Source organism: Euprymna scolopes, chromosome 5 (assembly GCF_053919585.1).
Source record: "Euprymna scolopes isolate OS-2025 chromosome 5, ASM5391958v1, whole genome shotgun sequence".
NCBI classification, from domain to species: Eukaryota; Metazoa; Mollusca; class Cephalopoda; order Sepiida; family Sepiolidae; genus Euprymna; species Euprymna scolopes.
Window position 1 is genome coordinate 66,472,974 of NC_136486.1, and position 15,591 is coordinate 66,488,564.

The window sequence follows — 15,591 nt, forward strand, 5'->3', positions numbered from 1 at the left end:
GTCGTATGCAGTGCACGAGAGTAGGAATAGGGACCAACCTATCGTAAATAGAGTTAGTACGAGATTTGGTAGCGGGAATGAAGAACAGGAGAGAAGGAATTTTAAGGATTGGTGAGAAAAATACTATTTATTTAGGTGAATTAAGTAAATTGCGAAAACCGTCCTATTCAATAAGAGAAAATAAAAGATCTCTTATCTCCATGGTTCAAGCAACTGACATCTTAGGAAAAGATAGAGATGCTTCCTGTTAGTAAAGTAAAAAATTAAGTAACTTGAGCAGAAGCAAGCATAGTCTATCGGACGTCGGTTGCCTCAATCTCAATGTTAAAATTTAGGTGAATGTACCACTGATTTTATTTGAAAAAAGAAACAAAAACATACATTGAGAGAGACCCCTAACAAAAGAAATGGGGAAAATGTGTGTGTGTGTGTGTGTGTGTGTGTGTGTGTGTGTGTGTGTGTGTGATGATAATAATAATATTGTTAAATTATATCCACGGTATAAAAAGAAAAAAAAGAATAGTAAAATTAATCACTGAAATGCATTAATAGCAGCGGACAAGAAGGAAAAAAGTCAAAACGATTTACTGTTGAACGAAAAAGACGTCTTTGAAAAAAATAAATAATAAATAAATTTGAAAGCAAAGAAACATGCATGAATTCGTGAATTGTTGAAAAAAATTATATGTAGATATATATATATATTTTTTTTTTAATAGCTAGGAAAGGAGTGTTAAGGACGGGTGCGGGCGAACTGTGTCCAGGCATGCAGGAAGAACAATGTATCCATGACGTCAATGGGTCATGGGTCAGATATCCAGCAAAAGGGCAATAAACAAGCCGGCAAGGAAATAGGTCAACAGGTTGAAGTGATAACAATAAAAGAGGAGAGCGAAACAAAGCAACAGTCAGAGAGGGAGAGAGACAGACAGACAGAAGCGAGATACAAATTGACACAGTTTGAGATCCACCTCTGCCACTAATCCCCACCACCGTCATTTTGTTGAAGTGTGTATATTAAATATATAGTAAAATAAACAAGTATTTATTATAAACAAAGTTCCCCGTATTCATTCATGAATGAAATAACTGTCCATTTTTATAGCTAGACGATCACCAGCCAGCCATATATATATATATATATATATATATATATATATATATATATATATATATATATATATATATATATATATATATATAACAAATATACAAATCACTAAATGTGGACTTACTCACCGGACGAGTGAAAGTCTTAAATATCTTTTCAAAAACACGGCACAAAAGCAATGTAATCAATATCGTCAAAACGGAGGCGCATATGCGATTAATTGAGCTGAAAAGCAAATAATAGCGTTTATTATCAAGCCTAAATACGCTTAATAATGCAATCATCGAGTTATTAATATACATGTATGCATAATGCTCATTTATTTATTCTCATGATTTTCCTGCCATCCTTATCAGGACTTGACCTGTATTTTCCTTTTGTATCAAGTTATTTGTTCATTTTAGGAAATAATAAAACATGTTAGTATTTTATCTTAGCCGAGAGTAGCAGTGGACATACGCGCTCCTTGAACCTGCCTAAGTGTTGTAATAGAAACGTGCTCACCGGGAAACATCGACTTGTGCAAGATTTTATATTAAATAAATTTTTATATTTCTATTAACAGTTGGTTTGTGTATCTATTAGATTTGGTGATCTTATATTTTCAAATATGTTAATACGTAATGTTTGATCATTTAATTTATTATGTTTATTTTATTTATTTTTAATATTTATTATTATTATTATTATTATTATTAGTAGTAGTAGTAGTATTTTTATTATTATTTCAAATAATTTTATTACTGATATATACTGGTGAAGAATTATCATGGCCTTAAAACTGTTGTAGTTTTTCTTAACTTATGTATTTTATTTATGTTCAATTAAGTAAATTACTTAAATAAATTATGTTATTTTATATAATTTAAAATTGTGTACCTTATCAGTGCTTGTATATTATTTATTATTATGTGTGTTATTATTTCTTTTTCAATTTCTATTTTTTCCAAATTGCTGCGTTCATGTGTTAATATTTATTTATATTATTGTGCTAGTTTTATATGCATTAATGTATTTAATAATAACAAGTTGTACTATAATTCTAAGTTATTAGTCTTGTGTATATATAATTTGTATGTTTCGGTTTTTGTTTGTTTATTTAATCTGTATTTATTGTTTTCTTCGTTATTTTATCTTATATATTTAATGTAATTTTATTTTTCCCTAGTATATTTTTACGTTTGAGTGAAATTATTCGCACACACACACACACGCACACACACACATATATATATATATATATATATATATATATATACATATATATATATACTTTATTTAATGACATAAATTATTATACGAAAGTACAATTTCATGAGTAATCTTTAAGTGTTTACATCAACAGTGCTAAATATATATGTAGAACTTGGTAGTAACTTATTAAAATATATATGGCAATTAAGCTACACAGAATATTCCGGGTTTCATCCAGGCTAGGATTCGTCAGCATTATGACAGGCTTAAGCCTGACGAATCGGGTCCTGGATGAACCACGAAAAAGTATATATAACTTAATTGCCATGTACAGTTTTTTACTTTATATATATATATATATATATATATATATATATATATATATATATATATATATATATATATATATATATATATATATATATATATATAAAGTTAAAAAACTGTACATGGCAATTAAGTTATATATACTTTTTCGTGGTTCATCCAGGACCCGATTCGTCAGGCTTAAGCCTGTCATAATGCTGACGAATCCTATATGCATATATATATATATATATATATATATATATAGGAAAATGATAATAATAATAATAATAATAATAATAATAATAATAATAATAATAATAATAATAATAGTAATAAAAGAAAAAATGACTATATAATAAGTGGAAACTAAATGTCACATTTTTCTTGATGGAAAGTTCTGTATTTTTCGAAATACTGCCTATTGATCATAGGCTGATATGTTTGTATAAGAAAAGGATTCGTGTTTTTAAATATTCTCTGATGAGTAGGTTTAAATGTTAGCTAGTGCTATCTATGTTTGTCATCACACTTAGAACATGCAGATTAGTTACAGTTTTTATAGGTTGTTTTATTTGTCTTCTTTATTGTTCAAAACTTTGTAGTGTCATTGCTAATTAGTGTTTGTTTAAGTTCAGCATTCTCGAATAAGAGTTTTTATTAAATATTTTACTCATTAGCGTCCCAAGTTAAAATTTATTTATTTTAAAAGTATGCTGAATTTAAGAAAATCGTTACTACAACATGAGTCAATCATTAAGAATTACTCTTTGTTAACGAACACCCGCATCAAATGACCATAACCTTTGATTTAGGCTTGAAAATGGAACACCATCACGAGGTCGGAGACAATGGTCATGTTAGATTTGGTCATTATCGATTCAGTGGAGATGGCTGTAGGAGAGTATGTGTACACGGCTTATGACCTTGAGCTTTGACCGTTAAGAAATGGTGTGCAATATCCCTAGGTTAGGGGCCAACATCATGCAAGCTTTGATCATAATCTTCCAGTTGTGTCGGCTGTAGGAGAGTCTATGATCTTGACCTTTGATGTAAACGTTCAAAAATGATGTGCCCCATCTCCGTATTGGGGTAATCACTGTGAGAGTTTTAGTCATAGTTGCTCCACTGGTATGGGATGTAAGAAGTTATACACACACAGAGAAACACACACACGCGCGCAAACGGGCGCTAGTACTTTACATATATGGATAGTGTGCACAATCCCTATGTTGCGGGCCATCATCAGAGATGTGGCTTTTGTATCAGTAATGGGGTGAAACAATTTTTCGCGAATATGCATAACAAATCTGAATTTTTTTAATGAGAATCTGTTCCTAGTGCAGTATATGATGAAAGTTTTTACATCTCTTGTATGGAACTATAAAGCTATCTGTTGTTTCAGTGTCGCGATATGGTGAATACACATATTTTATAATGAAATATTAAAAATATAATACTTACTTCGAAACTTTTGTTTTATATCTTAGGTGGCCTGAAAGCTGATAACCATTAATCGACAGACTCCATTTTAAACCTTGACCAGGAATGAGAAGAACTTGACCACTTGGTTTGGAAACACGGCTTATAGTTATCCTTAAATAGAAAACAAGTATAATCTTTAATATTATAATAAACTAGAATTTCAACTCAGTGTTGTCCGGGTCTTTAGAGGTGTATTTTGAGCAAAAAGTAAAAAAACAAAAAAAAGGTCAATTTTTTAAAATGAGATCACTATTATGACCCCGTAACATTTATTGTATTGGGCTCAAATTTAGTTATTGAGTACGATCCACGTCCGGGGAACCTATATCTAAAATTTTACGCGTTTAGACCAAAATTGTCGGAGGTGTTTGGCAGAGTTCTCAAAGGTCAAATCGGTGAACTTTGATCCGTTAACAGCCAAATTTTTGGCTGAAAACGGATCACATCGATTTTCCCAAGTCTTAGTACCTGTATATCAAATTCCGAGTCTGTAGTCTTAAATTAACAGAGTAATTGCGTAGGGAAATGTACACACACAAGGACACACAGACGGACACACATATACACAGGCACGTTCACTTTGATATTATTATTATTATTATTATTATTATTATTATTATTATTATTATTATTATAACTAGCAGAACCACGTTGAAATTCCACGGTAGTTGTAATGCTAAAAACACACATCACTAAGAAACTTAATCAAAAAATTACAATGACGTTGCTCCATACCCATTAAAACCTCAATTACATCACAAAGCTCTAGATGTTCAGGTCCGGATATCCCTGCTTACACAATTTCATAATCAAGGAATTTTACAACCAATTCATGAGAATGGATCTTTCCAGGGTATTTTACAACTAATAAACCAGAAGGGACCTTTGCAAGACATTTTACAACTAATCATCCAGCGTCGACATTTCCAGGGAGTTTTATAATTAATGAACCGGAAGGGACATTTCTAGGGCATTTTACAACTAAAACCCAGTAGAAACCTTTCTAGTGCATTCAATCAGAAGGGGGGCTTTCCATGGTATTTTACACTCAATGAACCAGAAGCGACCTTTTCATAGCATTTTACAAGTAATCAACCACAAGATACCTTTTTCCCCATGGTATTTTACAACAAATCAATCAAAGGGAATCTTTCGGGGGCAGTTTACAATCAATCCACAAAAGGGACATATTCAAGACTGTTATACATAATCAACCAAAAGGGACCTTTCCAGAGCATTTCCAAATAATCAGGCAGAAGGTGTCCTTTTAGGGTATTTTACAATCAGTCAACCAGAAGGGGCCTTTCTATGGCATTTCAGAATCAATACAACTGAAAGGAATCTTTCTAGAGAATTGTACAGCCAATCAAGGGGATTTTCCAGGGCATTTTAAATTAATAAACCAGGAGGTACCTTTTCATGCCATTTTACAATCAACCGAAGGGACCTTTCTAGGCTATTTTACAATAAAGGAACTCAACGGGACCTTTCCAGGAAATTTTAGAACAAATCAACCAGAAGGGATCTTTCCAGGGAATATTAGAACTAATCAACCAGAAGGGACCTTTTCAGAACATTTTACAATCAATGAATAAGACGGAACTTTGCAGGGCATTTTAAAATCAATTAACTACTAGGGACCTTTCTAGGGCATTTGAAATCAATCAACTCAAAGGGGCCTTCTTGGGCGTTTACCACAAATAAACCAGAAGGGGCATTTAAAGACCATTTTATAATTTACTAGCGGGATACCCGGCGTTGCCCGGGTGTTTGTAGGTGTGTGGGTGTTAAATAAAAAAAAAACCCGGGGTGGATCGAACCCGAAGCTCTTAGGCGAACTTTGAAAATAAAATCGGCCAGCCAGAATGAGCTAGTGAAAGATTTTTGAATTTATTTAAGTAAGAACGAAATTTACAGGTGGCGCCAGAAGTTGTCGTGCGTTACGACGCGACGACGACGACAACGACGACGACGTAGCTGTGTTTGTTATGAGCGAAGTAAAAAATAGAAAACAACGTTTTAATTAAGCGGGGGTGGTGATCAAAACATCGAAACAAAAATACAAAAAAACTAACGTAAGGCAAATGAACGATGAAAACAGAAAAACGAACACGTGATAAATGGCTTAAATAAGGCTGTTTATATATTAAAATTTGAAAAATCGGTGGGTACCCGGGTGTATTTGGGTGTGTGGTCGGGGATGGATAAGCGAAGTAAAACAAACAAAAACAAAAACGAACCTTACGTAAAAATGGCTTGAATAACACTGGTTCAATATTAAAATTTAAAACATCGAAAAAAAGGCATCTCACACCACGATTCAAGCCCAAAACGTTTAGATAATGAACCGACGCGCTAATCGACTTAGCCAACGCGACGCACATGAAATGCGTTCAGTTTTTCAACTATTTAAAGTAAATCAGGTCATGGTGTAATCTGGCGCATGCGTAGAATCGTCCGCCATCACGAGAAGACCGTTTTTTGTTGACCTCCCCTGTCGAAAATTGTCGATTTCGGGGTGAAAAAATGAACGTTTTTGGCCAATTTTTCGATATTTTCGAGCGAAAGATGAAGCGTCGATATGACACAGAGTTTGTGAATTTTCGTCGTGATTGTCGAAAGTTTAAGCAGACACACAAACATACACACATACATTCATACGTACATATATTTTCGCTTATATATATATAGACTAGCGAGGGGTACCCGGCGTTGCTCGTGTTTTTTTCGGAGTATGTGAAAAAAAACAGGTGCCCGTGAAAAAAAACCCGAAGCCTTCACGACGCGCAGTTGGAGAATAGTAAAGTGTAAAAAAACAGGTGCGCGTTTTGGATTGACGTAACGCCGATAGGTATTCAGCAGTTACGATTTTGTGCGGGACAGTTGTGAATGAGGTGAATAAATCGGTTTGTTTGTTTTTAAAAACCCGCTCCCTGTTTATTAGGAGGAGGGAAATGAAAGCTACAGTCTGATATGACGAAGTCGACATTGAACAAACGTTACTTAGCTCTCTTGAAACAACTGGCTTTCGGCCTGTGGTTAGAGTCGAGTTTCGCTTTTTTATACCTAATACCGAATGTAACGCGTGCCGATGCGGGAAATGTCGAATAATTAACGTTTGAAAGTCAATAAAATTAAATAGACAGGCGAGCTCCGTGGATAACTCTGAGATATTACAATTTATAGATGATATAAAAAGTTTTAAGAAGTTGTGAACCGAGCAAGCACTGATTTGAAAGAAGCCTTTTGTGGACATCGAGGAAAAGCGTACATACATACATACATACATACATACATACATACATACATACCTGTTCGGTTTTATATATATAGATAATCCAGAAAGGACATTCCCAGGGTATTTTACAATGAATCCGCCAGAATGGGCATTTATAAGACATTTAACAATCATTACAATCAGAAGGGATATTTCCAGGGCATTTTACAATCAATCAACCAGAAAGGACATTTTCTGTTGCATTTGCCAACTAATCAACCAGAAGTGGCATTTCCAGGGCATTTTACAATCAATCACCCAGAAAGGCAAAAGGGCATTTTCGCGGCATTTTACAACTAATCAACCAGAAAGGGCATTTCAAGGGCATTTTACAACCACTCATACAAAAGGAAACTTTCTAGGGCATTTTGGAACTAATAAACCGGAAGGGACCTTTCCATAGCATTTTAAAACTAATAACATGTAAGGAACATTTGCAGGGCATTATACAATCGACCAACCAGTAGGAACATTTCCAGGACGTTTTACAAATAATCAACCAGAAGCTAACTTTCCAGGACATTTTATAACTAATCACCCAGAATATACCTTTCCATGGCATTTTACAATCAATCAAACAGAAGTGCCGTACCCAGAGCATTTTGCAATCAATCGCGGAGAGAGAAAATTTCCAGAGACTTTTATAATTAATCAGAAGGGGTCTTCCTTATGGCCCTTTACAACTAATCAAGCATAATGATCTTTTCAATGCAGTTTACAAATAATCAATCAGAAGTGAAATTTCTAGGACATTTAACAATTAAAGTAACATTTCCGGGGCATTTTATAATTAAATCAGAAGGGACCCATCTAGAACATATTTGTCATGTAAAAACTTTAATAGATTAAATATAGTTGTATAAAAACGGCGCCATTTGTTTGTTTCATTAGACATGGTTGGGGATATTCCACTTTCCTAATTGGAATATTCCATTTTCTTTTAAAGTGGTGCTCAATAGTATAACGGCTGTACCGACAATAGTAGTAATATAATAGATGATGATGCTGATTATACTACTACTACTACCACTACTACTACTAATAATAATAATGTAATAACAATAATAATAATAATAATAACAATAATAACAACAACGACGATCATATAGAAGCTAAAACAGAAGTTAAGTAGAAAGATAATGAAACACCACATGGAACCAACAAAACTAACACGGAAAAAGTGTCAGTTAACTGTCCCCGCAGAAAATATAAATATAGCTAGTGTCGGCCTCGATTGGCACTACATAAAATAGTCGAGTAGTGTCGAGACTGAGGAAAAACTAAAGATAAAGGGGAGTAACAAGGTCTTTACTGGATAAGTTCAAAATAGACTGGGAGCTTAGGTAGGCTGACTACCACCTAAATTCTAGTAAATACTAATGATCATTGCCAGAGTCCATATCAAACGGCTGCTGAAATGATTTAAATCAAGTTGCAAATCTTATCGAGAGAGTGAGTACCGTAAAATCGTAAGATATTTGCTGTCGTTGGACTCGAGTGAACAGCCCGGGTGTCTGTCAGTGAGCAATCTCTAATGATAGCCTGTGTGAGAACTCCTTGTGTGTGAATAATAAGAGTACAAAATAATAAAATCTCATAATAATTACTATCATAATAATTTTGAGATTAATAATATTAATAAGATACGTCTCAAAATAAAACAAACCCACATACATATCAGAGTGTGTGATGATAAAATGCACAATATCTCTGTGTTCTGAGGCTCTCTCGGCTGGAATATAGAAACGTTGGCAGTTTTTACCCGTTTGTAGGAAGGTGGGTGGGTAACGAAATTCAGCTTAAGTCAAGAAAACATCAATATATATATATATATATATATGTATATATATATATATATATATAACATAACATCTAAATAAATAAATAAATAAAGGAGTCAACATGTTAGCATTGGTTAAGGATTAAGAAAAGTTTACAAAATTTAACACTTATCGCCTGTTTTAGTCTCGGAGCGTTCCCTCAGCTTTTGCTTGACTGAAAGGAACAATTCACCATATTTTAGAGGTAGGAATGGAATTCCTTTACCTAGATATTTTGTGGGCTTGCATCTATCAATTTATAGAACTTTCCCTTCCTGTTTTTCTTTCTCAGCATATATAAGCATATTATATATGTTAATTTTATTTGCGTTTTTCAGTTGCGTCATGGAGTAGTGGTAAGACGTCAGATTTTCTATCTCTTCCTTTCTGCCTTCGCGTCACGGGTTCGACCTTGCCTGCATACAACCACCATTTTTTTGTGTTTTGCCCAACATAAACCTTCAAGCATATGCGCAACCCCGGGCACGCAGGCTAGTTCTTGAAATTGAACGCTGCATAGAATAAGTGAACAAGGGATATGGACTTTTATATAAGAATACGACTATCAACAGTCCCACTCGGTAATACTGATCACGCTGTGATAATGGTTGAAATAACCCTAAATTCTCGACCCAAAACGGAAGAGCGCCTGCTCAAAACAACGAAGTACTATAAATATGCTTACTGGGATGCCATCAGGGATATCATCAGAGATGCCCCATGGGGAAATATATTTTCACTTTTCGCTGAACAGTATACAAATGATACCACAAAATGTATCAAAACAGCAATTGATCCCATGTTCCCACGCGGAAATTCTATAGCAAGCCTCACTCTCCCCAATGGTTTACCTCTACTTGTGCAGCTGCAATTGTTCAAAAGTAGCATGCATACCACAGATTTAACCGACATAACTCCAGTTCAAACAGACAGAAATTTATAGAAGCTAGAAGTAATTTAAAGAAAGAAATAACGATAGCTAAGAGAGAATTTACTGAAGCCACCAGTAAACGCATCGAAGCCCAGAAATTCCAAACTTGTGATTTTTGGAAAATCTACAACACTGTAGTGAACAATTGCTAATCTACGATTCCCTCAGTATCAAACAATCGAGAGGTTGTTTGCATGGTAACCGGGAAGGCTTACTTGCCTGCAAGTTGGTTTGCCTCAAACTTCACCTTGGACCCAGCAAACCGCTCCCTCCCTGACTTTTCTTTAGCGGACAGACGCAACACTAGATGATACGAAAGTCACATCTTCTTAGGTGCAAGCCATCTAGAAACCTGGAAAGCATGTGGACCCGATCTCATCCAATTTGTACTATTAAAAATGCTTTGCTGAGGTTGCTCGGATTCTCTCTAAACTTTATAATAAATGCCTTAACGAATATTTCTCCCCTGACTGCTGGAAAGCTGCTTCTGTGGCATCAGTTTTCAAAAATTCTGACGAAAGAACTGACCCATTAAATTATCGTCCTACTAGCCCTTTCCCCCTTATTGCCAACATATTTGAGACCATAATTAATCAAGCTCTAGTCAATCACCCTGCAGCTGCTAAACTTCTGATCGACCAACAATATGGATTTAGGAAAGCCCAGGCCACAAAAATATCCTAACTGTAATCTCTGAACGTATATACCACTGAATAGATAAAGCTGGGGAGAGTAAAGCGGTAGTCCTAGATATATCTAAAGCTTTTGAAAGGGTATGGCACGAATGGTTTTCTCAGGAAAACCAGGTCATATGCTATCACTGGAAGAATACCTAACGTAATTAAATCCTTCTCAAGTACGAGAAGAATACAGACTGTCCTCGAGGGTCGTTCATCTAAATAATGTGGCATAAATGCGGGAGTACCTCAGGGCTCTATTCTTGAAACTTATTATCTAATATTCATAAATCACCTTCCTGATGAAATTTTCTGTGAAATTGGTATATTTGCTGACGATACAACGCCCTATAAAAGGCACGAGTGCAAAACAAATGAACATATATCTAAGCATATGGGAGAAACACTAGACGAGGACCTCCAATCTGTAATGGAATGGGGACATAACTGGATGGTCACATTCAATGCTGCCAAACTAAGCTTGTTTTCTTTAATAATTACAAGAAACCTTCTCTACCACCAATAGCAATGGCCAAAAACACATTACCTGAAAGTAATTCATTTAAACTTCTCGGCCTAACCTTCACAGGAAACACAAGTTTAAACATATACATTGAGAGCATTGGTAAGGCCGCTGCGAGCCAGGTGGGCTCTCTCTATCGTTCAAGAAGTCTACTTACGGCTGAAATTATCCTGTATCTCTATAAGGCCACCATTCGCCCATGTATGAAGTATTCTTGTCACATTTGGGTTGGTGCATCTGCTACTAGTCTCTCCCTCCTGGATCCGGTTCAAAAGAGAATTGACAACCTGATAGGTCCTGAACTGTCATCTAAGCTTCAGCCCCCATTAAAATACCCCCGAAAAATCCGACAAGCAACTAAATCTCACCCGTACACAGTAGAGATCCCTACGTGTAAGAAAGCCTTCTACTCCAATAGTTGATTCTCCAAAATTGCTACACTTTGGCACTCCTTTCCGAGATTTTGCTTACCAACTGTACTGACATGCAGAATTTCAAGTGTAATGTGAACAGCCATATTGCTGCTCCTCTTTCTTCATAATGTCCCTGCAACTTATGTCCCCGATAGTAGACCCCTACATCAAAGTGTCACTGTGCCTTGTTTGGGGTGAAATTTAAATAAAAATATTTATTGTTAACAATTAAATGAAGCAAGTAGACCAAAGTGCTTTATGTCTTCTTTGGGTGGAGTCTAAAGACTCCACCGTTTAAAACAATAGAATTTAATTCAATTATATATTTCTATGAAAAAACAAGAGAAAATGGAGGGAAAGAGAGAAATAGGGAGAAACTGACAAATATACCTTTAAACTCGTATTTCTTTTTTTTTTCTTTTTTTTTTTTAATTCACCTGCCAGCACAAAAGACTTACATTTTAGGGAGCATAATTTTCAGATAGTTTTAACAACGCCAGATATTAGAGACACCTGTCAGTCAAAACTTGTTGATATATTCTAACATTTTGGAAATTACAAAGCACCTGCATGACATTCTAGCAGGCACTTTCCCACAAGTACAGAACTAGTGTAATGTGGAAGACTCCGCTCGCTCCAAAGGAGCTTCTTCTTTGTACCACAAACACCCACTCTCACACACACATTCACACAGACAGACACATATATGCATATATATATATATATATATATATAAATATATATGTGTGTGTGTATGTGTGTGTGTGTGATACTACACTTTGATCCTAGTCTAATGATATATTTGCGAACGTTCATATCAGAACGGCAATGGTAAGTTTTAAAGCTGGAATGCATAAACAAATAAAGGGGGTGCTATGTAGTGACAACAAATATAATCATTTTTATACCATTGAAATTATATTAGAAATAGTAACACCTAAGACAACAGGCAATGAACTCATTCCTCATTCGTATGATATACTTTAATCTTAACTAAATTGTTTAATTTGTTTATTCTTCTGCCATAAAAGCAAGGCATGATACGGGTTCAGTTTAATTTAAGTGTACAACTAATGCCAAGAAAACACTATTTGGCAACTATCTGTCCCATTTCCATTCCCGCACAAATCAGTGCATATATATATATATATATATATATATATATAGAAATAACCATACCTTTCACCACTCCGAAACAACGGGGTTATGCCTGCTAGTGTTTGCCCTGTAGGAAAATAGATATTGCACTTTGAAACTATCCAATGCGCCCTGTGAGTAACGCTTTATTTTCTATATTGTTAAGAAGGGTTGCTCTTTTTTTTTCATTAAAAAATAAAATTGTACCGAAATATGGATGCACTATGTTTATTTTGCTATGTGGAAATACTTTCATATTTCAGTGGTTCAGTATATAAAATGGAATACACGAATAAAATCATTGGAATTCATGAAGAAAAGTAAAAATAAAATTACCCGAATAAACTGAAATCACCATCACTCATATCCTCAAATTGATAATGACTCAACTCCTCATACATTTTATTTAAAGCAAGTTCATTGGCTGAAAAAAAATGAAAATGCGTGTAAGAAATAAATAAGAAATTAAAAGATATACATTTTAAGCTATACATTTAGCTCTGAAAAATCTGTTACACTTTAAGGATACTTGCAAACATTAGTTATAATTCGACTTGCTATTTGTCAAAAAAGTGATGCAGATTTCAAAATATAGGAGACTCAACAAATTATTTAAAAAATGTTTACAAGCAAAACACAGCCATATATGCAATTTTTATCCAACACTGTTTGAGAGCAAATCGCGCTTTAGATAAACATGATGAATAATATTCAAAATTAAAATTTAAATGTCTTATATTATCCCAAGGCTACATTACTTTGAATCTAATTCACGAAAATAGCAGGTTAAACATAGCTTAAAAATGAACATCGATAAGTGTATAGAATCCAGAAGAACAAATTGCAATAGTGAAAATGACACATACGGTTTGAAATCTATTACTTTAATTTGATTGATTGTTCGGATAAAGTGTGAATAAAGATCGAGTAACTGTTTTAAACAGTGCTTCAAGTCATTAATTGTTAATAAAGATAAAGTAAAGTGATCTACATAGCCAAGGGGAACATAACGTTTCCATTATTATTAACTAATATACCTTTGTGTAAATGTCTGTATTTGTTTTACTATCCACATTGGAATGCTTGGGTTAACTCCACCCAAAGAATTTATCGCATCTCGATTGCATGCTGATCAGATGCTAGGATCAACTATAAATATAAACACAGTTCCATCAGCGAACCGCATAGAGGTGAATGTCGAGACTCAGCGTTATATCATGATCCACTTTGAGGAGGCAGAGTTTTGTTGACGTCCACATCTTTTTCAACCCTGAGGAGAGGTTGATTCAATATTTTCGTGGATCTAATTATCCACGTAACGATGAGTAATGTGACGTAAACAATGGAGACATATTGCGAGAAAAGCTTGCTGCAGAGAGGATATGTTGAAGTGAGAACGACTAACATCGAATAAATGAACTGGTGCCAATGAAAATACAAGACGCAAACCGTAGTGATTGAGCACGTTCAGCTTTCATACTGCGCTTTCTCTTAAATGCTAGGTTTTGTCGCCGTCCAATTAAATTCTGCGGACAAAAATTTGATGAATGCGAATATTCCTATCAATTGTAAGGGAGGCCACCACATATTTCCCAAGATTCTTTCAATCAACCTTGATCCTCCAATTTAAAATGCGTAGTGCATTGCAAGTGAATATCAAATAAAGTTTTTGAGCCATTACATTAGTATGACTCCACGAAGGATTAAATAGAAGTATTCCATTAGCAAATATTCTAAGAATTAAATTGAATGAGCTGATCTTAGAAAAATAATTGAACACATTTTCAATTGATTTGTCAAGATTTTAATTCAGAAAGACAACCTCTTATTTAGCCTGAGGAAGAATCGAGTTACTATTTATTCGCACCCCCACACCCACTGAACGCAAACTTGGTTTTTAATGCAGAGAAAATATCCAACTCCCGAATATGATACATTTGCATGGGAGTAAAAATTGAATTATCTTAATCTGGAAAGACTTTTAATTTACATACGAATGACCGAAGTGTGTGATACCAGAACAGGTACTACACTTTAATTTACGTAAATAAGAGTAAAATACCTTATTTAATTTGACAGCTTGCAAAGAAAAAAAACTAACCGATCTTTACTTGAAATGCATTACAAAGTCTATTAATACGAATTTAATTATAAAAATATTAGTTCTACAATGATAAATGTTTGATTACACAGATGATGACAAATCAAAGAATTGAAAATTATATCCAAATAAATATTATAATGAAAATATAAAAAATTATATTACACAAAACATTACATATAAAAGTAAAACATATGAGATTATATAAAACTTACTTATTGAGTAAACAAAGCATTATACAAAAAAAATACTTATTAAACTACACATATAAATATACAAAACTTACTTATTAATATAAAATAAAATTATATCATACAAATCATTATTATTTAAGTCATAAAATTATATGATACAAAACATTATTTATTAAAATAATAATTGTATATGATACTAAAATATACAAATAGAAAAAAATCATACAAACCATTACTTATATAATTATTATAAGCATTAACTTTATTTATAAGTGGAATAAAATTATATTATACTAAACATTATTTATAAACGTAATAAAAATGTATTACACAAAACATTACTTAAAAACGTAACAAAAATTATATTATACAAAGTATTCCTCATAAACGATAGAAAATTATATTATATAAATCATTACTTT

At 33.8% G+C, this 15,591-nt stretch overlaps 1 protein-coding gene across 2 annotated transcripts in view; it reads right to left on the bottom strand.

The window, feature by feature from the left end:
- LOC145276829 (bactericidal permeability-increasing protein-like) overlaps positions 1-15,591 on the bottom strand; it is a 101,613-nt gene that overhangs the window by 71,889 nt on the left and 14,133 nt on the right. Inside the window, exons 2-3 of one of the 2 annotated variants that reach the window (XM_080128182.1) lie at positions 13,211-13,298; positions 4,076-4,207 (exon numbers count right to left, since the gene is read on the bottom strand). In XM_080128182.1, the coding sequence (XP_079984308.1) occupies positions 4,076-4,207; positions 13,211-13,298 (220 nt within the window). The remainder of the gene's footprint in view (positions 1-4,075; positions 4,208-13,210; positions 13,299-15,591) is intronic. The other variant, XM_080128183.1, reaches the window with a different exon arrangement.